The sequence below is a fragment of the Ascidiella aspersa genome, chromosome 5 (genome assembly GCF_963924565.1).
Source record: "Ascidiella aspersa chromosome 5, kaAscAspe10.2, whole genome shotgun sequence".
Classification (NCBI taxonomy): Eukaryota; Metazoa; Chordata; class Ascidiacea; order Phlebobranchia; family Ascidiidae; genus Ascidiella; species Ascidiella aspersa.
In genome coordinates this window covers 27,166,592-27,193,721 of record NC_139451.1, presented here as the reverse complement: position 1 = coordinate 27,193,721, position 27,130 = coordinate 27,166,592, and the positions used below count along the sequence as shown (strand labels likewise).

Genomic DNA, 27,130 nt, shown 5'->3' with positions numbered 1-27,130 from the left:
AAAGAGAAAAATATTAGAATCCAATTTGTTTAAAAAAATTTACAGAAATAAAAAATTAGGTTGGTTTATAACAATTTCTATGTATTTACCTGTAAATTAGTAAACTTTCTTGTGATTATTTAGTTTATCCTACATGCATTCTGAAAGGTTTGAAAGTTCTAAAGTGACACAGAATGTCTGCAATTATATCCAATTATACAATCTGAAAAACAGCAAAAAATATTTTCAAAAACTAAAACCTGCAAATTGGGTAAAAGTTTGAAAAGGGAAAATGTTGCAACTAAATTATTATATAAAGACAACTTTGCAAATTAGGCAATATTTGAACACTCATTGGTGGAAATCAGAGTTTACTAAATACCTTGAAATATCTTCCAACACTGTATTTGCAAAAAAGCATAAAATGAATCATCTAAGTTAACAATTCGGCGCTGGTCTAGAATCCTACCACAACAAACATTATTTGGGTTAGGGCGCGGGTTAGCGTTTGGGTTATGGTGGGTCAAGTATTAGTATTGAATAAAGAATATTATAATACTTCACCCACCCACACCCAAACGCTAACGCACACCCTAACTCAAATTTTGTGACTTGATGTCATAACTGTGGTAGGATTCTAGACCAGCGCCAACAATTCCAGTAAAATTGACTATACAATTTCATAAGTTGCTTGGTGAAAGGTATTATATACTTGGCTGTTGGCTACATAACACAATTGGAGAAATATAAATAAAAAGTAAGCACACTTGCAATCTGCACTATTACTGATCTGGATTTCTGCCATAAACCTTTTGCCAGTTAGTTGTATACCCTAGCTTTTATTCGATATACACAATAACAATACACGGTTAAATAGCTGTGGTTTTGTAACTTTTAAGTTTCCCTTCCACAAACTTTACATTGCGCTACAATTTTTGCATTTATTAAAAGCTCTAAAAAAATAACCAGTCCCTACCCTACGGCATAACCTAAATCTGTAGTGTATATGTGCAATGAGACACGATTAAAGTTCGGTTTTACAACCACCTGTCTCAAAAACGAAAAACAACTAGAAAACGTGACGGTAAACGTCGTTGATAGTACGCACTCGATTCAGGTGAATAGTTGTAAATAAGCGGCCATGCACGACACCGCAATTTATACCCTGGGGAATAAAGCAAGAACGTTTTTTGTTTGAACTTACCCTCCACTACACCACATTTATCCATAGCATAGGAGAACTCTTTTCAAATCTTTTATAATAAACGTGCCTGGTATGTTTTGACATTTCCTACAAATATGTACAACATACCTAGTGTACCGACGTATTTCTTTCTCTTGGTATTGAACAAGAAATGGATGAGTTAAAACAACACATTGTATTTGGCCTTGATTCTTTGTGTTTTAATCTAAATTAAAGTGATTAAAACCAGTTTTTCGGCAGCAACACAATAACGTTTGCGCGGTAAAATTTGCTTCTAGTGCACTTGTAAAATTAGATATTTGTCAAGATTCACCGATAAAACTAGGGCAAAGTATCTTACTCCTTTGTTTACAACGACAATGATCCTACTTATATACAAAGTTTGTCATTTGTTCAGAACTCTACTTACTTAGCGTTGAGTTAAAAGAGCCAAGCTCACTAAAATAACTTTTGGATAATGCAAACAATTCCTAGCAGGAACACTAATGCCTTGGAAAGATATCCCACACAAATCTCGCAATCCCTAATGGCAGGTAACAAATACAGCTGAAGGCCGCACAGTCGTACACATAACGTATAACCAAGAGTTAAAAGATGTAGCCTACCTTTAAAAACTAGGACTTCTTCGCTATCAGAAAGTCGTGGAGACCGGATAGTCAATGGAAGAGGCTACGACTTAGGCAAAGCTAAATTCACTGGCTTAGCCGTTTGTAAATCTACGAAAAATCGCAGATAAAAGTTATTGACGAAACTTTCAAGAAAAACGCATAAAGGTCGTTAATGACGCATACATTAATTGACCATTTTTTACTTTTATTAGTTGTTCACTGCAAAGAATATGTAAAACGCTGTGCTTAGCGACGAAACATGTGGGATACCCCATCTAAGAAACTGGGTCTTTTTCTGTACCAGAATAATTAACCAAACATTGCATAAACATAAGACAATATATATATTTATATATAAATCGGCACTGTACACTACAGTGTGGCCGGCAAGCGGACATAATTAAAAAGAAATCACAAAGGCATATATCATTAAAATAGCATGATTCAAACAAAATTAAAATAAGATAAAAAAATAACAATTTAATCTTAAAAAGCTCCTTTTCGCAAATCGACTCATATGCCCGAGTTTCACCATACTTGCATAGTTATTAAAACACAGCACTGTGAAACAAAACAACAAAATATCTACTGACGTGTCACACTGAAGGGGTAAATTGCTTATACATACCAAAAGGCGATAATAAAACATCATTAAAATTAAGAGTTCAGCAATGGCTTATTGCAAACTTAAATTGCACTGCGAAAAAAAGGGTGAAGTTCACTTAATAAAATAAGATTGCTGCACAATTTTATAAAACGACATTGAGAAGACGTTTTGAAGAAAATTTGTAGGTTTTAAAAGACCTAAAATTTGACTGTTTTTAAAAAAAAAAATTTGACTGTTTTTTTTTAGAACAAAACACATATAAAAATATTTTTTAATTGTTTTTTAGAAATCCTATAAAAATGCATACCTTAAGCTAGACAAAAATAAATTTACAGACTTGAAAAATAAAGAATTTTCCAAAGACTGTTTAATACTCAAATCAATTGAAAAACATTCAAATACTTTTAGAGATTTAAATACTTTGTACAAAGACTTATGAATATACACTATGCGGTAGGATGCAAAATTACGAAAATTGAATTACAATAAAGGCTCCTAATGGTTTTAAGACTTCTTGTCTTTCTCGGTTGATCTCAAGAAGTAATACATTATCCAAAGGACGGATGAAATCAGATAGAACATCTGAAGGTAGGTTGCTGTAGATTCCGGAAATTCGCGCATTGTTTCGATGGGGTCTCTCATCACATAAATAAGTACGACACTGAGTACACATCGCACAAACTCCAATCTGTAGGCATATGACCTGGAGAAAAAACAATGAAATAATTATGTTTGACCTAATGTTTTTTTTTTTTTTAAATATTGAACATGCCCTTAGTTCAGGGGTCGGAAACTTTCGGATCCAGCAAACCAGTGAAAATCATCGGGGCGCGGATCTCTTTTACAAACTGGAACCAAGGCCAAACAAACGTTATTTTTTCTTGCAACGCGCATTTATACTTGTTTCAGTATTGTTAGACTCATTTTTAATTGATTAACACACTGAAGTCCGTCCCTGATTAAGAGCTGTAATAATAAATTGATTGTGTTTGAGTGACTCTTTTGAAAAAAGGGTTCTGGCCGCTTAAAATATGCTGAACGGGACTCAAAAGGCCGTTGCTTGTCAAAAACAGGTTCAATGTGAAACATAATTTTTTCATATATTTATATAGGCTACATAGTGGGCCAAAAGTAGGTTTACAGTTATAAAAAGTGAGCTTTGGGTCTATAAGTAAATTTATTGTTTTCGGGTTCTTCTCATACACCTTGTTCTTTACAACACCCCCCAAAAAGAAATCCATTGGTGTCAGGTCAGGTGAGCGTGGTGACCTTTCAATGCTACCTAAAAAAAAGTTTAATAACTGTAAGCCTACTTTTGGCCCACCTTGTATATATATTTACCCTTGTTGTGAACTTACTTTTGATCAAACAACATGCTAATGCAGGTTAGCGAACCAACAAAAAAAAGAACGTCAAACGTGATCATAGGGCCCGGGATTTTTGTGCGCAGAGTCATCATTTTTTCGTAGAAAGGCACCAACGCATTGTAGTGTATGAATCCGTATGCCATCAGCATCTTGGAAGTTTTTGGATTGTAAATCGTGATAGGACTTTCTACCTAAAATATACAAAGCTTGTTAAATAGAAAAAAATAATTAAACTTTAATTTTAGTTCATAATTGGGTAAACAGAACACCATCACTATGTTTTACATCAGGATGACTTAAACCCAGGCCATAAAGCTACACGTGGTATACTATAAAGCAGTGATTCTCAACCTTTTTTAGAGCCAGAGTCGCATTTCAAACCTACAAAGTTTGCAAGGAGCCGCATAAAAAACAACAGTAGGCATATAATTAAAAAACATTAAGAAAGCAACTAGAAAACAACAAATATACATTACGCTAGCCTAGGCTAACTAATTAGCACTGTTGAAACAGTTATTTCTTATTGCCATAGCTTGTCGATCAAGACTAAATATATTATGACGTCACAAACCACAAAATTATTTTAAAGAGTCGGACGGAAGTACCCGTTAACATTAGTACTTCGTACTCGGGATCCTTGCTTATCAAATTCATTCACTTTCAATTTATTTTACTTCCTTTGTTGCAATTCTGCTACTGCTAACTAATTTTTCACTCCGTTAGTGAGAGCCGCAAAATGTACAGTTGGGAGCCGCATGCGGCTCTGAGAGCCGCGGTTGAGAATCACTGCTATAAAGTATACACGTTTATTACTGAACATTGTTTTGTTTAGTGATTCCCTTTTTCGCGTATTTTAATTAAATGTTTTGTCCAGCGTTTGTAAAACACCGTTCGCAAATAATATTTTAAAAAGATACGACAAAAAGCACCAAAGTAAAAATGCTTAAAACAAATTTGAGCAATAGGTTGAAACACTGTTCACGTTTTTTCTCAAACTGTTTTGGCGATCTAAAAACACAACTGAAGTATAACCATGCGGTTTTTTGGCGACCCCGTTTTAATAGTAAGACATAAATTAATATGACCCACGTGTTTGGACTACATTTGACGATCTAAGTTTTAGAGAAATCTTGCCCTATAAGTATTTCAGAAATCTTGCCAGAACCAATCTCGATAAATCTAACCAGGTGAGGTACTGTAGTCAACAACCCAAGCACGTCAAACTGCGACCCATAAATTGAGAAAAACTGCTTAAGGCAAAGAAACCATTGAGAGAAAGAGTACATACATTGTGAATTGTTAAACCCGACTAAAAGGAAAAAACAAATGTAACATAAAAAGCTATAGATTTTATAAACAAATATTTTGACTTAAATTTGTAACTTTGGTATGCTATATTAGTGTGTTGTAAATTCAAGCAGCAAACTCATTTGACCAAAGACAATAGAGAATAGGGATGAATGGTAATATTTTTAAAATCGAAAACTTTTTATAACATTACTCATTGACAAATGAATACAAAATGCTCTAAAAGTCAAGGAATACCTCAGGCAATTCAGATGGAATTCCTAATCTTGGTTTTCCTGGTTCCCAGCCTGGGCCTTTAATGAGAACGTTGACTTTATTGCAAAAGCCCTCCATGTGAAAAAAACGCTTGGCTATATCCTTGTACATAGCCAGCTATGGGAAATATAAAAACGGTCAAATTTACTGATAAAATAAATGTTAGAGCACAGTTAAAAAGTATTTACACACCAACATAAGGACCTGCAATTAACCTTCATTATAAAAAAAATAAAAAAAATTCCCTGCTGAGCTACGCATAGTTTCCATTACAGATAACTTAACAAAAGTGGACACTGGGCATTTTTGAAACTGTTGACATCAAAAAAACAAATATAGGACTAAATTTTAGCCTTACTTTTCTGTGTTATATTCAACTAATCTAGTTTTACGCAAAAAACGAAACCTGAACACACATATGTGTGTTTACAACTTAAATCTAGCCCTTCTGAAGCTGCTTTTTGACCAACGATTACGGCTTACATATCATTAGTATACCGAAAGCCATTGCAGACTCTTCACCGAATCTGTCGATCAATGATGCAAGCAGGGCAGACTAGAAAAACAACTAGCCTGCAGTGAGGTTCGAACTCACGACCTCCGGTCAAGCCGGGACCGTCGCTCTACCAACTGAGCTATGCAGGCCCAGAAAGGAACGAGTCAAGAAACCATACGCAAATGCTTGCTCAATCTGTTAGTACAAGCAACTTCAATTGAAGGGGATTCACAGTACCATATCATTATCCAATGAAACCTGAAAACACAAATGTGTGTTTACAACTGAAATCTAGCCCTTCTGAAGCTGCTTTTTGGCCAACGATTATGGCTTACATATCATTAGCAAAAAAGCTTTGATTAAAATCTTTAAAAAATAAAAGGGCTCACAGGAAAATAAAGCATGACTTTACCTGAACATAGAGTGGGTTAAATGTATTGATTGGATGAACCAGGCCGTAAGCCAACTTGACATCCTTTTTCTCGCGTTCAAATGTTCCTTAAATGAAAAGGCATTTAATTTTTATCAGACTGCAAAATGTTTTTGAGCATTAAATATCTTTAAATTTTCATTATACATAATGTTTCAAAAGTTGAATGAATTTGTATTAAAGTAGGCTTTATATTGCTTGTGTGTTAAAATTATGTTGTTGATTTAACACGCCTGTCAACAAAAGGTATGTGGAATAACATCAATTCAGTTTATATATTGACATATTGATCAAAATACATATCCGGATGTAATAATCCACACATATACCCTTTTGCATTACAAAAATAAAAAGTACAAAAATGCATCATCACTTACACAGATTTTTAAAGCACATAGAAAATTGTGTTTTTTAAATTGCACAAATATATAATTTTTTATGGCTGATAAATTTGTTCCAGCGAATAATAACATTGTATGATTATGTCAAACAAACAGCATACTTACCAAACATTCTATCCCATATGATGAGAGTGCCAGCGTAGTTTTTATCAATGCAGTAAGGGTTTCTTCCGTGATGAACACGGTGGTGGCTTGGAGTGTTTAGAATGTACTCCAAAGGACCTGAAACGACATGGGTTTAGCAACCTATATGTTGAACATTTGAGCATTCTGTAAAAAAGCCAACGTTGTGCGAGACCAAGTCCAGCAGCTTTGCAAAATTAAAAGGGATTTAACAACACTTTTTTTAAGCTTATACATTTTTTATTGTTTTTAACAAACATTTTAAATCACAGTTAAAAAAAAAGCTACCTATATCATCGATCAGTTCTGTGTGGATCCAAAATTGAAAGAGAAGGTTAAACTGAGAGTGGACAAGATGCATTGCAGGCGGAATAAAAGGGGCTTGGACCAAGTAAAAACACTGCAAATGAATTAATAAGTTATTAACTTATAAGAAGCTAGTAGTTATTTTTAAAGTGTTGATTGCACTGTTGCTATGTATTATATCTTCCATTTAAATCATGTACATGTGACAACCATAAAGTTAAGATTCAAACCCAGTTATGGCTGCTGACAAGTTATTCATTAATCCACACAAGACCAACTTTAGTTTTTTGCGAACCGCCTTTAACTGTAGTTAAGCAAACAAATATTAAGGCAACATTCTTCTCCCAAACATAAATAAAATTGATACTAAAATACTTCGATTTTTAAGCTTCAATCGACATGTCTATTAAATAAACACCAAACAAGAATATATATCCACAGGACTTTTACCATTGACCAATATGTCTGCACGCAGGATTGTCTCAAAGCTGTTGTAAGATTGTAGTCCTCAGAGCTGTGGTGTGTCTGGTGTGAAGCCCAAATGATATTGACCTCTACAAATATCAAACAGTGTTTAAAAATAACCTTTTAGGATAGGTAATCAGGAAATGCCTTGGATTTTCTCTGGGACTAAAATGTGATGTAAAGACAGCAAAATGTTTTTGTCAAAAGAAATATTAAAATTTGTATTCTTTTTAGCGGTTTATTGCTTTCACAACATTTCTTAAGAGTAGATAAAATATATAGAAACCTTTCAGATTTCATTAAAATATTTTTATTTCTTTGCACCACCATCACTGTTTAATATTAAAATATTTAGGGGGAACTCTAAATTTCTCGCAATTGCGATAAATTAAATAAAACAAAAATTGTCTGATTAAAATTAAAATGGCCTGGCTTAGTACTTTTTTTGGTAAATAAAGATTTAAATTGCGTTGTTTTGTTAATGTTCTACAAAAGAAAGACAACTAATACCATGTGAAGCCCTGTGGAACCAATAGTATATTAAATCCAGTAGAAAAAATGCCAATATCCATGTAGCAGTGGAATCCCATGGCAAACTAACAGACCAGCGTTCATGAACATAAATGTAGAGAGTAATCTCAATTGAACGACTGCTGAAAAGCCTAAAAAACATTAAATATATTAGCTGACACTTACAATAAATGGTACTTGGTTACCGGGCAGGTGATATTTTTTCAACTTTCAGATCTTCAGAAAGTCTAAAATATTTTTTTAATGTGCCAGAAAGCAGGTTAATCAGACAAGTTGATATATAGATATATGGTTATACATTTTTGTTTTTTTATTTTGGGAATTGTATCTGAAAGTTGATGTCCACTGAAGTCTTTATCAGTTTACATTACAATAAACACAACGATGGTTACAAAACCTTAGTTCCTTAATTCGAATGAATACACAAAGTTATCAACATTAATAACAATTAACACATAATAAATATAAAACTTAACTTACACCGCAACAGAGTAGATGTTACCACTAACACAGGCGCGTCTCAAATGAAGGACAAACGTACACGTTTAAACGAGACACGTACATGCTCTAGGCAAAGCGCGCCACTAGGAGCAGTGTTTAAATAAAATAAAACACTAAGGTTAACAGTATCAATCCAATAATGTTCATTGTTTATCTTTCCATTAAAATATTTACCAAATTTAATTACACTTCCACTATTAATTATTGTTTAATTCCTAATATCATTTAAGTTTTACATAGTACTAGAACCAATTTTTCTTTTTTATGTTTTTTATTCTTTTTTCACACACTTATAGCCTTAAATATAGGATACTTATTCTTTTAAACAAAATTTATATTACAAATTTTACAACAACATACGGCAATCTATTATTTTATATAGTTAACGCAAGTATAAAACATATGCCCATATGTGTGTGTCAAGGATGAAACAAACAATACTGAGTAAAGTTTAGACTTCATTGTGGGTTTATTGTTTAGAATAATTAATTCAAAAATAAAATAATACTATCACTGACAGCTGTTGCTATAGAACAGCAACCCTTTTTATTTGCTGAACAAAAGTATATGGTTTAAAAATCAGCTTTTTTGTTTGACATAATCCTGTAATGTTAAACAACAACATTTTAACTACAGACAAAATGACAAAACACACTAGCTCAATGCAATAATGTGCTAAATTACAATATTAAACAAATAAGTGATAATTGCAATGAAACTTGCTGATTGCAAAAAAAAATCAAATAAGTTTTAGGTTGTTGTAGTTTTTCAATTATATAATAGGCCTTAAAAAAATGAATTCGATCCCTAAATGTTGCACGCAATTAAAATTGTGTTAAATTGAATTTGTTTTTGAAAATTTAGGATCCTTGCAAAATTCAATTGGAATGCAAAATGTTAAGTGCATTATGTACTAGTATGGTCACATTGTTTTTTGCACTCTGGCAATAAGTTGAGCACATTTATGTTCAATGTTTCAACATATTTAGTCAACTGCCTTGAACAAAACTTTAGCCTAATTCTCTTTATGATGATGGCTTAACGTTACTTCGGATTAATAATTAACAAAAACCTTAGAATTCTTGAAAACACTCCAGCTGTTAGACTTGTTACAGAATCGTTAACTCTGAGTTTCCTCTTTCCTTTCCAAGCTGCAATTGCAAGTTCCAGCAAAATGAGGCTTACAAAGCAAACCAGTACCTTGAAACAACATTATAAAATCTTTTACCTTTGTTCTGGGGTCACCATTTTGTTCTTTTAAAACACAAGATTTATATTTTTTACAAAGATTCTATTTTTTGTTATAGCTTAAGTAACATATCAATGTTTATTTAAAAATAATAAGGACATATTACATATTACAGTATATTTTATACCACAAATATCTTAACTATATAATTAAATATATGTAAACTTTTTTACCGAGTCAGTATAATTCGGAACTTTTGAGACATCCTCATAAAAAGATTCAGAGGGCAGTATCAAGTAAAATAAAGCACGGAATCCTTCCAAAACACCTGGTTTGTGGGAATTTGAATAAGGAATAAGATCAAGTTCAGAACTGTTCATTGCTACTTAAGTTATCCAAAAACTAAGGAAAACCTAAATACAAAAATATTGAAAAATTAACAAGCATTGTTTTCATTGTGGTTTTAACCAGAAAAAAATCACAAAAAATAAAAACAGTTATCTGTACTAAGGGTTTAAAAATATTGTAATGAAACGTTGATGGCTGGCTAAAAATAACACCAAGTCTAAAACAGAGCATACAAAATAAATTAATAAAAAAATGGCATCCTGAAATTACTTGCATAGCATTTTGGAAAAGCTATTTTTATTGGGAATCTTTGGCAGCCATCAATCATGAAATGCAGCCCATGTGCAGGTGTGCAATCATAGATTTATTTACACCGGAGGTGTTTAATGCTAACAAAATTAACTACCTGTGCAATTTAAAATTCTAGGTGCACACAAATTGCATATAAAACCTCAGGTGTGTACCTGTCGCATATTGCAGACTGGGAAAGACCCATGTACTAAACCTCAACCAAAACATATAACCAATGATAAACTACATGCATTAAGCACAATTTGTTTTAGCTAAGGTTTGTTGTCCCCCGAAAATAAATGTACATAGGTATTGGTATTAAGCCAACATTGATTTTTTTATTACTTTTATATTTTTATCGTTGTGCAGTATTGTAGTGATATGTAAGTCAATGACTGGACTTGACTTAAGTGCAACTAATGTGAACCATTTCTGAGAATAAAACACATTTTCTTTTTGATTTTAAAATTAATGTTTGATGCCAGTAAGACTTGACTTGGAATTGACAGGCAATGCTAATGACCAGTGTTGTAAACAAGGTATTTCAAAATGACTTTAGTCCCAGTCAAGTCATTTGTCTAAATGACTTAAGTCATGCCAAGTCATTTGACCCTTAGAACTTGAGTCAAGTCATTTGAAAACAGTGATTTAAGTGCACTGAAAGTTAATTTGTGAATGACTTGACTAGGACTTAAGTCATTTTATATTGATTTGTATACAGCACTGTCATTCTACATAATTTATTTTGCTTTATAAACAAAATGGAATTACGAAAATAAATCTAAATAGTATAAATATTTAAACAGCAAACAAAATGACACTAATTCCTGGCGCTGCTGATGATTAATGGGTAAATGAAAATGCAGGGGCAGATTTACCACCTGCCTAACTAACTGACTTGACAGATTAATGTGCACAGCGCAGCAAGAGTGTTTTGCAAGGTATGCGTTTGTTTAGATGGCGTCATAACATAACTCATAACTAGTAAACATTAACCTTAAAACAACTTATTGTGTTCGGTTAAAATTATGCCTAGAAATGTTATTTTTTCTGTTCTATTTAATTAAACCTCTTCGGACACAATACAATAAGCTGGTTACACGGCTGCCAGCCGCTGCAAATGATTTGCAAGAAGCGCAAAAATCCCCTTGGTTTGCAATGTAATAGCATTAAGTGTCATATAGCTTGAAAACGTTGCATTTGAACGTTTAGAAATAATCATTTTGGTTATTCGTTGCAGCAATGACGACGTTAGGTATTTGATCGGATATCCGAACTTTATATTCGTATTGCTTGCTTAGTGAGGCATTTCCACAAATTACATATGTTGGTTTTATTCGTCTGGTTCTCAAATTTCTTCAGGTAACAAAATAACCTACAGTACTACTAACAAATAAGAAGCGTAAATAGAAATAAATACGATAGTGCTAAGCAGGGCTGCGGACTACGAAAACCAATTGAGTCTCTATCTGCATTCCTGATTAAAAACCTGTTTGTTTCGCGTGTCTAAATAAAACCTTTATTTAAAATTGTTCTGGCATATTTCCTTTGTGCCCATATGCACCCTGCTTGCCGTAGTCAGCAACTGTAGGTATAATCCTCGACGAAGTCGCTCTTGAAGTATATAGCGGCTGCTCAAAATACACTCAACTATTCTATTGTAATACTTTCACGACGTTGTTTGCTGCTTTGTTAGCTGTATTCATCGAAACCGGGTCTATGCGATTTTTTTCAATGTATAACAAATTTTGTGGCCTGACTATGTGCACGTTAAATTGTTGTTTAGTTGCAATTTAGCGGAGTAAGATAGTACAGTGGTCATTGGAACCTGTTGAAATATGTGCCGCTTGCCCAGCAGCAAGTTCGGAGAAACGATAAGCCTGCGCAGTGATGCAATAGCGTATTGCTGTGCCAACTTTATTTAATTACGTGGATAGGTGTAACAGTGCGATAGTCAGGGCCGGACTAGTTAAAAGGTTTGAAGTCGGACTGTAATATCTATTTTAGGCCGGAGAACACGGGTTGTTCTAAACCAGTGGTTCTCAACCTGTGGTACGCGTACCACTAGTGGTACGTGAAGTCATTTTCGGTGGTATGCTGTACGCAGTATGTTTTTAAGTAAGATTACAGTTTTACCAAACGATTAAGCATGTTTTTATTGTAATAAACTATACAGTCATTATAATGATTGTATAGTTAAATCTTTTATGCTTCTTTAACGATAGGAACTATTATCTTTCCGGAACATCTATGCAAATTTATTAAAGTTGAGTTTTTCAACAATTTGTTGGTACGCACCAAGATCATTGAAGCTCGAGGTGGTACGCAGTGAAAAAAAGGTTGAGAACCACTGTTCTAAACGGACTCCGCACCCGCGAAGTAGTGATTATATCGAGTCGAAGACAATATTCTATTACAAGTGAATGTATCGATATTCGTCCGATATAGGGATAATATCGGTGCCGATTCGACACTAAATTAACCATTTCAGCCATGGTTATGACCTAACTTGGCGTTTTTTCACATTAAATGGTAATTTTTAACTTCGTTTTATAGTCCGGATTGTTTCTGATTACAAACCGGGAACGCAATCATTTGGTCGAAAAGATAAAAATGTAATCGATAAAAATCAATTTTGCTGCACTGAACATAATATGGGAATAGAATAGGAAGGTCCAAACATCCTTGGTGCTACGTTTCACCTTACACAGTACAAATATTCATCAAAATTTAATAGTATCATTTAGAAGGCAAGGCTAGTTATTTGAAACACTGGCGACAAAATATGAAAATAATATACAGTAGAAACAAATTGAAACGAATTACTAAGCAGGAATGGAAACAAACCAAAATAGTGGCAACAACAAATATAGGTAGGGGTAAGTGGACATAATAATAAGTACTTAATACTTGTACATTCATCCAGATAGAATTGCTAGAACTAGAGCTGGACCTATTTGGCTTTGTTATTTATATTTAAGCTACATTCCTGATACGTAAATGGCTAGTGGACATTAAAAAAATAGGTATTGTTGTAAAAGAAATATTATCAACTTGAAATCACAGCATTAAAATTAGTTTAAAAACACAAATGAACAGTTTGCGAGACGAAATGCAAATAGCACGGTCAGACTAACAATTACATAAAATCAAGACAAAAATTAAATAGTATGTCAATGAATCATTGCATCTTGAACTACGCAAAGAAAAACAGACAAAAATTGCTTAGTAGGATTGCATATAACACAATCATCGATAAAACTTTGCAAAAGGTGTTAGTCTCTATCTTTTGCAAAGGTGTTAGTCTCTATCTATTATTATAATACTTATCTTTGCGACAACAAACAGAAAGGCATCGTTTTGACAAACTGATGGGATTAGGGAAAGTTTGGTTGTAATTTATTTAACAGCATAATCTAAAATCAAGATAAAACACGTTAAGGGTATATTTTACTTAAAATGTGCAGCGGGCCGTAGTCTGCCGAAGTCTGCTCTAAAAAATACCTAATCGGCAACTACAAAATAAAGCAGTGGTAAAACTGGCGAATTAACGAAATATTAAGTAAGTGCGTTTAAATTTCACTAGGGTTTAAAACGATTATATAGGTACAGCACGACTTCTAAATTATAACACTATAAGCTACGGAATGTAAATTAAGACATACCAAAATGTTTATAAAAACGTAAAAGAGTAAATTACAAGTGTTTTTTTCTAATAAAATACTTAATCTAGCGACAATATAATATAAACAAAACAATACAGTAGTAACTGTACAGTAATGAAACAAGGTTAATTAAGTGCGTTTAAATGTAATTAGGATGTATGACATATTACGGCAAATTAATATACAACATAGTGCATAACGTAATGTAAATCTAAACAAGTCAAGCACTTTTGTCTAATTTGGCTGGGCTTGCAAAGTAACAGACAATCGAAAGAATATCTGAAGGTATGTTTTTTGTCGCCTGTGGCGCTTTGAGTTTTAATATTATTCATTAATGTAGTTCTGTATATTTTCCTCTTATAAAATACCTAATCTAGCAACAACAAAATATCAACACAACAATACAGTATAAGTGTAGAGTAATGTCACAAATTAAATGCGTGGAAATTTAATTAAGATGTATGACAGCAAATTTGACGGCTAATTAATACACAACATACTGAGTGTAGTGCATTACGTATAACGTAAATCTAAGTCAAGCCTTTTTTTCTATTTTAGTTGGGCTTGCGAAGTAATAGACAATCCAAAGAATAGAGGAAAGCAGATATAATATCTGAAGATAAGTTGCTGTGGATTGGGGTATCTTGTGCATTGTTTCGATTGGGTCTTTTAGCACTTGGAGAAACAAAACACCGACTATGCATCGCACAAACTCCAATCGGTAGCCGTAGGACCTAAAAAATAAAACGAATATTGCTTTTTGTGGGTGTCTTTATTTTGATTTTGTTGGGACTGTAGCGGCCCTGTAATTTCCCATATACGTGTACACGAAGTGAACCTTTTTCTTATTTTATCTTCTCTGGCTTTTTATGCGCGCTGTCACCGCTCGTTTGGTCTTTTCGTTTTGGTCGCTGAATAAACTAGTTGTCGCCTTTGGACTATCCATTCTCAAACTGTGTGTCGCAGCACACCCTTGTTCCCCGAGAGAATCTAAAGTTTGGAGCGGAATATTTTTTCTAATTCTAGAAAATAACCTATTTGTATTACAAATGGAGATCTGAAGCATACGAGATTTGGGTGTACGTTCTCCATTAGATAAGTGGTCTCAAACCTTTTTATTACCCGACCCCAATTTAAATTAAAATAAATCCGCTTTTATATGCGAACCCGATTTGTTTTCAAAAAGTACTGCTTGAAATAAATAAAACGAATGTATGCTTAAATCGCGCACAATTCCAGAGAACTGTTGGCCACGCCAAAATGAGAAGTTTAAATTAACACATGCATTTAGAGTTAACACATAAAACGACTTTTTGTACCATTTTTAATATACTTATTGGGCTCGTTTAAACCACGGGCGCAATGGAACCACAAAAACGGCAGTAGTTGGTGAGTTATGGCGACTCAATACAATGTTTAGGCGACCCCAAATGGGGTCTCGAAATATAGGCCGGATACCAATGCATTAGATCAGTGCTTTTCAACCTTGAAAATTTCCATCTGCACTTTTTTATTTCGGAAAATTTCCATCCGCACGAAACAAGCACAGCAAGTTTGCAATCTTTCGTTTTATTTGTGAAATAACAATGAAAGGTTTGTGTATTAAAACCGTGTGCCTAAGCCTTGACTGTTATAAAATTAATAGCTTAAGCTGCAATGAACCACTATACGAGACTATATATTACTGTAACCGTAACGCTTAAGTGGGCGCACTAGCTTTCTTGATTACTGTATTACACAAGTCATCCGCATTACAAGTTTTTTTATCCGCACAAGTGCGTACCATCCCACCGGTTAAGCACTGCATTAGATAACTGATTATATTACGCCTTGACGTGTACGACGATGGGTAATTTCTAAATATAAGGTGAGCGGTAAAATTTATTTCATTGTTTTTGTGCGGCGCAGGCCAAAAAAGTTAAAAAATGGTTTACAACCAGGCTGTTTGTCTATTAGGTGGCCAGAACCTTTAAACTAATTAATGGAATCAAATTATTTTGCATACGGTGCAATAAGTGTGTGCTGATGTTGTTTATTTGTTTTCTTTTTAGTGTGACAGTAGTGTAAGTGTCGAGGGAATAAAATATTACGAAATAAACCATAATATATAAAACTTCGGTTAGTGTCACAAGAGATAAAACATACAGTTCAAACATATATAGGTCATATTTTGGCAACAGAACGGTTAATTTATTAGTAAAAGTATCATACTTACTGTTTTGAGTTATAAATTATTAGGATTTTAGCTTTAACTTATTATGATTTATGTTGAACAAAGGTGTTTAGCAAATTAAACCAAAAATACCTTTGCAATTTACTTTAATTTTAGGTTATTAAAATCAAAAAAATATATTACACACAAGAACGTGAAAACAACAACTCTTAGATTGGGTTCTGTTTTGCCTGTAGGCCAACAGACCTGCGTAACCCGTTTTAAAACGTGTAAAAACGCCCTCTATACAAATGTTAAATCTATACCAAACCCAATTTATGTTAATTCAGTAAATATATGTTATGTAGCGTACAGATATGTTGTAAAATAAGGTTCACATCTGAACTAGAAAATGTTAACTTTTTCTAACTTTTGACATTAATCTGAAGACTCACTTTTGATCAAGCAGTAGACTTATGCAAGTTACTGAACCAAGAAAGAACACAACATCGAACGCAAGCATAGCTGCTGGAATGTCCTGTCGTAAAATCATCATCTTTTCGTAGACAGGCAACAGCACACCGCTATGCACTACACTGTAGGCCATCAGCCATTTTGAAGTTGATGGATTGTAGACACGTATAGGCTTTTCTATCTAAAATTATGTAGAATACAAATTATTTTACTTAAGTAAACAGCATATTATTTCATTCAATTTAACTTGAATATGCTAGGCCAGCGGTTCTCAACCAGTGGGCCGTGGCTCACTGGTGGGCCATAAGAACATTTGAGGTGGGCCACAGACCAATTTAAAAAAGCTAGATTTAGTTTCATTTGTGTCACTATATTTAATTTTATAGGAATAATGGCTTGGGGAGGAAATAAAAATAAAGGTAAATGCCGTATCTCACTAATGCACGGTTGAATAAATAATCGGTTTTGAAATATGTCCTGATGTGTTTAGTTCTAAACCTATTTTACATTTTTTTCTTTCAACAAAATTTGGTGGGCCACAGAATTTTTTTGCAACGTAAGTTGGCCACGAAAGAAAAAAGGTTGAGAACCACTGTGCTAGGCTGTTTGGTTGTATTGCTGTAGTTCAGTTTGACATAAAACACGGATTGCACAGAAAACGAAAGAACATTTATAAAATATTTTATTTGAAATAAAATACTTTGTTGCAATCATGACACTTTTCTATTTTTCCGACTGACGACAAGTGTTATTTTTTTTTTTTTGAAAATCTACGTTTCTTAAACAAATGACAATTTGTCATCCACATTCTGGGTGAGTGTTTTTTTTACACAATTAAGCCGCAAATTAAAGAAACCACCATCACAATTTATGGGATTTTCTGTTTAAAAATGTCACTTAAAAATGTATTTTCTGGGTTGGCTCAGCCTCATAAGAAAAGCAAATATTAAAGTATGAATCGTCGATTAGTCATAAGTTAATTACTTCCCCTTTTAAAAATAACAAGATGTTCAACTAGAAAGTGTATTTTGTCTTCAAACAATCTTTTATAGTAAGTCTGTTTTAACATACTCTTCATACTTTGCAAAACGACAGGTTGGGTATAAAATAAAGGCAACTTAAGAAATACCTTTGGTAATTCAGATGGATTTCCTAATCTTGGTTTTCCTGGTTGCCAACCTGGACCTTTAATGAGAACGTTGACTTTATTGCGAAAGCCCTTTATGTGAAAAGCACGCTTGGCTATGTCTCTGTACATCGCCAACTGAAAAGAAAATATATATTTTGCGATAACTAAGATAAGTGGGAGTCGAGGGCACGGATCTGTCTGTAGAATAAATTTGTTAAAAAAATAAGGTCAATTTAGTCAACCTAAGATTCCTAATAATAACAGAGTTTGTTTATATTTATCAAACAGGGAAATATATTTTGTAGTTTGGAAGATATTTATCAGAACAAAGCAATAAGGCAGAAGAAAAAAAAAAATTCGGGAAAATTATTTTTTTTAATTATGTCGATTTAAAAAAAATTGTTTATGGTACATCAAATTTTCGTTATAACTTGCAAGGAATGATAAAAGCTGCTGTATAATGCAACACATTCTTCACCTGGATATAAAGAGGGTTGAAAGTTTTGATTGGGTGAACAAGACCATAAGCCAACTCCACGTTCTTTTTCTCGCGTTGAAATGTTCCTAAAATGCAAATTCATGACACTGATTTACGTTGCCTGTCAAAAAATGGTATAAAATAACATCAATTCCGGTTATATATTGACATATTGATCAAAATACGAATCCAGGCTGTAATAATCCACACTTTCATATATGTTGTAACTTTGGTAATGCAATAATCCACACTTATACATTTTTTGGCATTACAGTAATAAAAATGCAGCACCACCTTTGTACAACTTTATACAGATTTTATGGCACTTGTAGAATATTGTGTTTTTCCAATTGGCATGAATAATATTTTTTACATGGGATTGAACTGTTTTTTAGTGTTTTTAACCAACAGATAAAATATAAAACTTAACCAGAACATATTGTCACAAAAACTTTACTATAAAAAAGCAGGTACATAGTGCTTGTGTGTTAAATCCTGCTTACCGAACATTCTATCCCATATGATGAGAGTGCCAGCGTAGTTTTTATCAATGCAGTAAGGGTTTCTTCCGTGATGAACGCGGTGGTGGCTTGGAGTGTTTAGAATGTACTCCAAAGGACCTGAAACAAGTAGACAATATTTGTTTGAAAAGTCTAATGTTAAAAGCATTTTGCATTACACAGAAGGTCCCAGATACATTCATTAACTCTGGGTATCACGTTGATGATAATAAATATAACACCGCATAAAGCGCTAGGTTTTCAGGAAGTCAAAGTTTATTTGATATGGTAGCACTCAGGAAAGTAGAATACAATTAAAAACTGTTTTTTTTGTTCTAAAATACTATTTTTTTTCGTGTGTACATTGTTTTTAGAGAATAGTTAAATTTGTTGGAGTGCAAATTGTGAAAAAAAAATTGTGGTTGCACATCATGTGATTAAGATTTTGACAAAAGACAACAAATTAGAGAGCAATTGTCTTTAAATGGAAGAGATAAATTTTTTCACTGTTAAGTGATTTAAAAACCAACTTCATTGAATGAACAGTAAAGTATGTTTGCTGCATTAAATTGAACCTTCAAGTTTTATTAAACAAAACTATTTATTTGATTTAAAATAAAGTACAGTCACCCAAATCATCGATCAGTTCCGTGTGGATCCAAAATTGAAAGAGCAGATTAAACTGAGAATGAAGAAGATGCATTGCAGGTGGCATGAAAGGGGCTTGAACCATATGAAAAAACTGCACAATATAAAAAATTATTATTTTTAAACATATATTACCGAGGAATTTTTTAGTGTTTGTTATATTAAACATAGAACCCAGTTACACTGCATAACTGTTGGACGCAAAAGGTTTATGTCATTTGTTTAATTTTGATGTGCCAATAGCCATTGTAATATCATAAAGTTAGGGGGCTGCTAAGTCAGATTGAATACCTAACAAGCTGTTTAGCAAGCTTTGCTTGCCAAATATCTTTGGCGGCAAAAGGTTTGGTATTCAGTCAAACATATTTGGTCTAGAGCAGTGGTTCCCAACCTTTTATCCTTCGTGGACCCTTTCGAAATGCTTTTAATTCTCGTGGCCCCCCTCGATTATAAAAAAATGGCTAAAATTTGTGGCGGCATCTTTCTTTCTTTGGGGATGCTTTTCATCACAGTGATTTTTAAGTTTTGAGGGCAGTAATGACGCATTTGACATCACCATGGAGTAGTGTAGACACTACACACAATTATGGCCATCTCGTCTAACTTTTGTGAAGCCCAAAGAGACGTAACTCTCGCATCATTTGCCAATTTTGGACATTTAATAACACAAAACCTTGTTAAGCTTTGTGTAAACCTCTGAAAGTATGTGTAATTCAACTATTATCGTTCTGTAAAGCTTGCTTTGACCACTTAACACAATTCATTTAGCAACAAAATTTATCAATGGGACAACAACAAACCTATCTCTAAAAGCCAAATGGTAGTATCGTTATTTGAAGTTTCGTGAAAAAAAATGTTTAACTTGCTTGTATTAGTTTTGCTACCATTTTAACTTGCGGTTTACAAACTAATTAAAATACTGGTTAAACGTTCCAAAGAAAAACTGAGTAAGCTAGAAATACACAAATGTTGGTTATCAGTGACAAAACAATGTTTGGCGATTAGGCGACAGCCAAAGAATTGCAATCTTGAGGTTGACTATTGCAAAACTTCTCACGAACAGCAGGCAGCAACATGCTAGAAAAAATGCGTTACAATAGGCCAAAGAAAGTTTGACACTACAAGTTTGAGTTTAACTGAAAAAATTGAAAATAGTGACACGGTTTTGCAATAGCACGACATTACTACAGAAATGCTTGTGGCCCCCCAATGACAGCTCCGTGGCCCCCCAGGAGGGGCGAAAGCCACGGTTGAGAAACCCTGGTCTCGAGTTTGGTAAACTGTTTTCAATGTAAATATCAAACAGTCCAGATCAGTTTTCCAAACATTCTTGGCTTGGCAACCATACTAATATTTACAACTAACGGAATTGAATCAAGATATATCAACTGCACAACGTAGGAAAACACGAAAAACCCTATGAATATATAATTGTATCAAACGCTTAGCAAGAGAGCAAAATTAGGTTTTTAAAAAACCTTAATATTCTCTCACTATCTTCAGCATCAAAAACGAAACTACAGTGTTGATACACTTTGGATGGGAACCACTGGTTTACGACTATGCAAATATACTATTTGGCTACTTTCTTTACAGCACACATTTATTTAACAGGTTGCAATTTAAATATAGTATTGACCTAAATTGGCTACATATTTCAACTTTTAAACACCAAACAATCACAATTTAATAACAGTAAATACCATTGACCAATACCGTTGCACAAAGGATTGTCTCAAAGCTGTTGTCAGATTGTAGTCCTCAGAGCTGTGGTGTGTCTGGTGTGAAGCCCAAATGATATTGACCTCTGCAAAAACAAAATTGTGCAAAAATTGAAACTTCAGTGCATAAAGCAATCATATATATATATATGTATTTTGTTTTAGAAAAGTAAATATTTTATGTTAACCCTTTAAATGAGCTGCAAAGAAACAATATGTATATTTTACTATTAAAGGAACAGTATGACTCAGTGTTGTAAACAAGTCATTTTAAAAAGTCCAAGTAAAGTCATTTGTAAAATAACTTAAGTCAAAGTCAAGTCATATTTGAAGCATGTCAAGTCCTTATCAAATATTTTGGTAAACTCATCTGATTATGAGCAATAACTCAACGTAAATGATACGAACAATGCAAAATACAGCAAGCAAAAGTCATTTATCTAAAAGATATAAGTCAAGTCAAGTCATTTTGCCCTAAAATTTAAGACAAATTATCTTTACAACACTGGTAGGAGTAATGCCAATTTCAAACAATGCAGGTATTATAAACATTACCATGTGTAGCCCTGTGAAACCAATAGTAGAGAAAATCCTCCACAAGAAACGACAGAAGCCACGTCCAAGCAGAATCCCACGGCAAACTCGCATTGAATTGTTCATGAATGTAAATGTACAGGGTAAGCTCAATTGAGCGACTGCTGAAAAGCCTACAAAATTATATAAGCAACTAAGATAAGGCATATGGATTATAATGTGATCTAGCACTGCTGAAATAATTTCAACAAATAATAACAGCATACTCATAACAAAAATCAACCAGTATACCATTACAAAAGCTATAAGCTAACAGGTGTTTAGATCTATTTTAGCTTTCCAACATTGATTATCACTAAATCCCTTTATTATATATTATAGTTATTTCGTTTTCATTGTAAAATTACTATCCTGGCGACGTATTATGCCTGTTACTATTAATGGTGAGTTTGGATCTGCCAAAAAATCAAAATAAATGCATTCAGGATACTGTGCGGGTAAAAGTTTCGGAGCTGCGAAATTCCTAAAAAAGGCAATGAACATATATGTCTTAAAATATATAAAAAATATATGGTTTGGAGTGACCCAATGAAAGTATAAGAAAAGTAGGCTTGTTATCATAATTGTTTAAGACATTTATTTGCCTGTTACCAGGCTATTCGCCTCACAGCCATCCATTGATTAACATAAAGTGACATGAATAGGGTCTATATAATTATATATATATTGGAAATTATTATAATGCATATATAGATATATTATGGTTTATGTGTGGTTTTACTGCCACAAGAATTCAAAGCATATTTGCACTTAGTTAATGTGCCATGTATTTTTGTGTTTAGTTATCTATTGTGTATTCTATAATGTAGGTAAATTATTGTGCTGCACAAGCTCATTTTTATCAACTTATTATTTAATAATTGCACTTAAGTTTCTTGGCATTTTTATGAAACCGGCAGTTATTTTAACTTCAAGACATAAAATGAGTGCAAGGATCCAATAAAAATAAAACTCACACAAATTGAGGTTTTTACGACATACTTTACATAACATCGTAAAGTACGGTGTATTAAACAAATAGGTTGGATTCATTTTTTTTAGTTTATAAAACATTTTTATCTTAATATAAAAAAAGCTTTGTTTTTATATTTGGAGCAACAACTCTTTTTTACCCGGTTAGCAACTTTATAATTTATATAATAATTTTGCAAATAGAAACCTGAGAATTCTTGACAAAAGACCTGCAGTTACACTTGTTATAGAATCATTTACTCTCAATTTTCTCTTGCCTTTCCAAGCAGCAATTGCAAGTTCCAACACAACAAGACTCATAAAGCAAACCAATACCTTCAACATAAAGGACATACATAATAAGTGTGCAACTTTTTTATTAAAACTCATAAATAATCTGTTTTCTAGTGACAAAATTAAAATTCGGCAATGGTACTAACAGTGAAATTTGTTTATAATTAGGAAACAAATTTTTATACCTTGAAGATTTTAAGTATTTTTTACCGTGTCAAGGTAGTTCGGTACTTTGGACACATCTTCATAAAGCGATTCGGAGGGCAGTATTAGGTAAAACAAAGCCCGAAACCCTTCCAAAACACTTGGCTTGTAGGAATTCGAATGAGGAACAAGATCATTTTCGGACCTATTCATTGCTACAATATGTCTTGACAAAAACAGGAGAGAAAATATGTAACAAAACAAATTGCACGATTGCATTACAGCAAGTAAAAGTCGTTAGCTGGTTAAAAACAACCATTACATGCGAAAAATAAATATTAATAAAGTGCATTAGGAATTCAACTTATAACAAACAGCATTAGTTAACTTGCAGGTAGGCCAATAAACTAAACAAAAAATCATGAATAGCATGGCATTGTCATGATAAGAGATTTTACTTGCAGCAAGAAATAGCTTTGTTGCAGTAGTAGAGGATATAATTCATCACACAAAATATCGCGAGACATATAATAGTGTCATGGCGAGACATATAATAGTGTCATAGATTCTAAGTGTTTGTATCTAGCTTTCGTAAGCCAAGGTTTAAAGTAGGAAAAACTTAAATATTGGTAAAATTAAAACAACAAGTAAGTCTTTATCTGAAAAGAAGAAATGCACATAATAGTGTCATCCCTAGGACATGGTTTAAAGTAGGAAGCAGCTAAATATTTGTAGGGTGCATAATGTTTAGATAAACTTAATTGGCAAAATGTACTCTGGCTGGTGTTGATTTTTTAACCTGGTCAATGGTGCTGCTTGCACTTCTGGCACTGTGCTCTCTGAGCATGTAAAATTCCATTGCACTGGTGCTGTCCAAGCTTTGGTCTTCTTCGACGGCCACACCAGGCCTGTCCATGTACTCTAAGACATATTTCCCGACGTATTTGTTTCCCTTGCGCCGTTTGATCGCCTTTCTCAGCACTTCGCCCATTGTTACATTCAAGTCTTCAACTTGAATGAGCGAAAAACCGGCGTAGTCGTTCACGCGAACGAAAACGCTCTCTCGGAATTTTCCTTCATCGGAAGCGTCTTCGCTTACCTGGTGTTTCTCAACCAAAGCGAGAGTCGGAAAACTGAACTTGGATACAGGCTCGTTGTTTTCTAATGCAGGAAAACCGTAATCGACTTCACCGTCATCTTCAGCAATGTTAAGGGAAAATCCTTGTACGTCGGATCGCTTTAGTGCCGGCTGCAAATTGTTTGTCACATATTGCCAACATGTGAGTCCGATCAAATCGACTATTTTTGCACCTGCCGAAAGAACTACAACCTGAAGGGGTCGTATGGGCGGGGCTTCGGCATAAACGTAAACAAACATGTTAATTCGCTGTGTATGGGTTGAACCCTCGTGTCCACGCCCGTCAAACTTGGAATAGTCCTTAAATGGATTGTTCACCACATTAACAGACTTTGACAGCTGTTCGGACAACACAGAAACTGTTGGTGTTCGTTTTGGGATTTTGATTTCAGTCTCATCGGGTTCAGGATTCAAATTAAAGCCTGTGGCAAAAGCAGACTGGCTTACAATTACTGGAACAGACTTTTCCGTAATTTTCATTGCATCCAGTTCTTCTGCAAAGTTATTGGAAATATATCCGTCTATAGTTTCCCTCGAGTCGGAATCAAAACCAGTTGAGCAGTCTTCAGCAGTGGGAAGTGCATTTCTCTTTGCAAACATCAGGTCCAAGTGTTCGTTCATGAATCGTTCAGGCAGGTCTTTCCAATGAACCGTTTTGATCTTGACGCGATTTTGACGCTCCTTGCGTATTCGCTCCAGCTTCTGAGCAGTGTTCGATCTCCTGCGAATACCAAAATCCCACCCGGAGGTGATATCGGGGCTGGGCGACAAGGGAATAACTTGGTCATCGTCTGATGTGCCCTCCACCGAGTTTCCTAATTGTGTTCCCGGTTCTTTTCCGTTGGAGACAGCACTGGATTTGTCTGAGGCCGCACTTTTGGACCGACGCTCTTTCAGTCGCTTGCGATGCTCATCGAGTGTTAAGAGGTCGTTGTCTTGTATGACCATTTCGCACATCCCTGTGTCGTCGCTGGTGATAAACGAGTGACGGATGTGACTAAGCAGCCAATCTGGATCATCCACCATAGCCATGGCAACCAGAGTTTGAGAAACTAAGCACAGACCAGGCACCTAAGATTAATTTTAACTGAACCTGTTAAGAGTTGAAAGCATGTGTATCATGAAACACTTGTTTCTTGGCAAAATCAAACAACAATTATTCTGATACTTTTCATAAAATCACCCAACAATAAACCGCACACTCAACTTGTGAATTTTGAAACGCAAAAAAAACGAGCAGCACGTTCTTATCATTCTCAAAAGCAAACAAGCATATACTGCAGACACATTATTATGTACTAAAATTTAGTTAAGATTTAAAAAACACGTTTGTTTAAATTTAAAAAAAAAAGTCATTAAATTAAGAAATCATACAGCAACATTAAACAGATCTATATTAATGATTGTTTTTTAGAACACAAAATCCCAACACCACATAATAATTGTTATTTTGTCAGGGGTCTTAGATTTCCCACCCACAAAGAAAAATAGTATTGCCAGACATAGTCACATTACATGCAGCAAAGGTCTCCTACGATAAAACAAAAAGCAGCTTTTTAGCTTTGTATTATTCCAAGTGAGTTAAACATGTCTGCAACGACTTGGATAGCAAAGTGGACCAGAATTTTGCTAAAACGTTATCGTTTATTTCTTCTTTCTGCCGCCGCCTTTGCTTCGGATCGCATTCAGGCTCGCTTCCTTGCTGGCCTGTGCGCGACTCTCTTTTTCCTTCTTCTCTTCATCGCGCTTTCTTGCCGCCTCCTCCCTTTGTTTGCGAATGATGGCGAGACGAGCGAGATCGGATTTAGCCTCGTCGGTCTTTCCCTCGGCGTGCAGTTGCTGGTAGCGTCTCGTAGCCTCCTGCTTTGCAATCTCTTCTTTTTCGCGACGCGACAGCTCCGTCTTCTTGGTAGGGACTTCATTCAAGTCGGAGAGCTTCTTGTTCTTCTGCACGACGTAGTTCGGATTGTTCACCTCGATTACGTTCTTCGCGTTCTGATCATCGTCCTCGTCTTCATCCGAGGACGATTCATCCTTCTTGGAGCTCCGTCTTCGTTCATCCTCTTTCCGTTGCGATTCAAGCTCGGCGACGCTGGTGAACTGTCGGCTTCGGCCCTTATGGTTCTTCTTGTATCCTCCAGGCATAACACGCTAGTTATTTTGTTCAACAAAGTGATATACTGTAAACCTGAAACTGTAAAACAACTTCTATGAATCTAAATTTAAATTATGTATTTTGATGCGGATGTTATATTTGAATGTGGTAGGATTCTGGCACTGATTTTTGTCATGTTATAGATTTTTAAAGAACCATACATTTTTACAACATCCCATTTGTTACTGTATATTCCAAGTATATATACGAAGATACTGATTTGAAATGTTTTGACATTACTTTATAGCTAAATAACTTGGCACTGGTCTAGAATCCTACTGCAGGGCTAAACTTGAATTGTAGAGACTGATGCAAGTTTATGCATTGATTGATTCCGGTTCCATTGGTTAAAGATTGATCGAAGGTGCGTGTTCCAACAGCTTACCCACAGCAAGGTATTAAACGTATCTGAGTTTATTGAATAACGAACGGCAATCAACTTACAGGAATAACTTTAAGTCCATGGTACAATACTAACAGTCCAGCATAATAAAATCTGTCTGTCGCATTATGTTAGTTGAGTGAGTTGAGCCATTTGTCCAGTTGCGTTTAGTTCAGTGACGTCCAGTTGGTTAAGTTCATAAGTTTCGTTTAGTCTCGTTTGGCTTATTGCCAACAGCTTTTGTACACATCGCTTCAAGCCTCTGTGTTACTTGTTTTATAGAAGCCGTCAAATGT

At 34.3% G+C, this 27,130-nt stretch overlaps 5 protein-coding genes and 1 non-coding gene across 7 annotated transcripts in view; all 6 read right to left on the bottom strand.

Moving 5' to 3' along the window:
* LOC146145714 (uncharacterized) overlaps positions 1-194 on the bottom strand; it is a 35,819-nt gene extending 35,625 nt beyond the window's left edge. Inside the window, exon 1 of the mRNA XM_083389671.1 lies at positions 90-194. The gene's annotated coding sequence lies outside the window, so the exon portion shown is untranslated. The remainder of the gene's footprint in view (positions 1-89) is intronic.
* Positions 195-2,762: 2,568 nt separating this feature from the next.
* Positions 2,763-10,150, bottom strand: LOC146145712 (alkylglycerol monooxygenase-like). The gene is made up of 10 exons (XM_083389683.1): positions 10,004-10,150; positions 9,654-9,781; positions 8,060-8,211; positions 7,535-7,638; positions 7,067-7,178; positions 6,761-6,877; positions 6,237-6,322; positions 5,311-5,445; positions 3,757-3,956; positions 2,763-3,101 (listed from the first exon to the last, which is right to left on the bottom strand). The coding sequence occupies exons 1-10, from the start codon at positions 10,148-10,150 to the stop codon at positions 2,903-2,905; spliced, it is 1,380 nt and encodes a 459-aa protein (XP_083245809.1). The 3' UTR covers positions 2,763-2,902.
* Trnaa-ggc (transfer RNA alanine (anticodon GGC)) lies at positions 5,899-5,973 on the bottom strand. The gene has a single exon. It is a non-coding gene; the product is annotated as a tRNA-Ala (tRNA).
* A 2,976-nt stretch (positions 10,151-13,126) lies between the features above and the next one.
* On the bottom strand, positions 13,127-23,740 carry LOC146145711 (alkylglycerol monooxygenase-like). Of its 2 annotated transcripts, XM_083389681.1 has the most exons (10): positions 23,201-23,740; positions 22,930-23,057; positions 21,732-21,883; positions 21,159-21,262; positions 19,438-19,549; positions 18,811-18,927; positions 18,308-18,393; positions 17,830-17,964; positions 16,682-16,881; positions 13,127-14,808 (listed from the first exon to the last, which is right to left on the bottom strand). In XM_083389681.1, the coding sequence occupies exons 2-10, from the start codon at positions 23,040-23,042 to the stop codon at positions 14,610-14,612; spliced, it is 1,218 nt and encodes a 405-aa protein (XP_083245807.1). In that variant the 5' UTR covers positions 23,043-23,057; positions 23,201-23,740; the 3' UTR covers positions 13,127-14,609. The 2 variants fall into 2 exon arrangements, with proteins under 2 accessions (XP_083245807.1, XP_083245806.1); XM_083389680.1 differs by lacking the exon at positions 13,127-14,808 and having other exon boundaries at positions 16,678-16,881; positions 23,226-23,740.
* Positions 23,741-23,748: 8 nt separating this feature from the next.
* LOC146145710 (target of rapamycin complex 2 subunit MAPKAP1-like) lies at positions 23,749-25,386 on the bottom strand. Its single transcript, XM_083389679.1, has one exon. The coding sequence runs from the start codon at positions 25,327-25,329 to the stop codon at positions 23,917-23,919; it is 1,413 nt and encodes a 470-aa protein (XP_083245805.1). The 5' UTR covers positions 25,330-25,386; the 3' UTR covers positions 23,749-23,916.
* A 4-nt stretch (positions 25,387-25,390) lies between these two features.
* On the bottom strand, positions 25,391-26,487 carry LOC146145709 (28 kDa heat- and acid-stable phosphoprotein-like). The gene has a single exon (XM_083389686.1). It carries the CDS (start codon positions 26,440-26,442, stop codon positions 25,942-25,944), a length of 501 nt encoding a protein of 166 aa, XP_083245812.1. The 5' UTR covers positions 26,443-26,487; the 3' UTR covers positions 25,391-25,941.
* Between the last annotated feature and the right edge of the window lie 643 nt (positions 26,488-27,130).

Coding starts and splice junctions, on each gene's coding strand:
- LOC146145712 (XM_083389683.1), bottom strand. CDS start 10,150: ATGAACAGTTCTGAACTTGATCTTATTCCTTATTCAAATTCCCACAAA. Junction 7,179..7,534: donor TGCAGACATATTGGTCAATG/GTAAAAGTCCTG, acceptor ATTCATTTGCAG/TGTTTTTACTTGGTCCAAGC. Junction 6,878..7,066: donor AGAACTGATCGATGATATAG/GTAGCTTTTTTT, acceptor ATGTCGTTTCAG/GTCCTTTGGAGTACATTCTA.
- LOC146145709 (XM_083389686.1), bottom strand. CDS start 26,442: ATGCCTGGAGGATACAAGAAGAACCATAAGGGCCGAAGCCGACAGTTC.
- LOC146145711 (XM_083389680.1), bottom strand. CDS start 23,438: ATGCAATCGTGCAATTTGTTTTGTTACATATTTTCTCTCCTGTTTTTG. Junction 21,884..22,929: donor CTTTTGTCAAGAATTCTCAG/GTTTCTATTTGC, acceptor ATAATTTTGTAG/GCTTTTCAGCAGTCGCTCAA. Junction 17,965..18,307: donor TCAACCCTCTTTATATCCAG/GTGAAGAATGTG, acceptor TTTTCTTTTCAG/TTGGCGATGTACAGAGACAT.
- LOC146145710 (XM_083389679.1), bottom strand. CDS start 25,329: ATGGCTATGGTGGATGATCCAGATTGGCTGCTTAGTCACATCCGTCAC.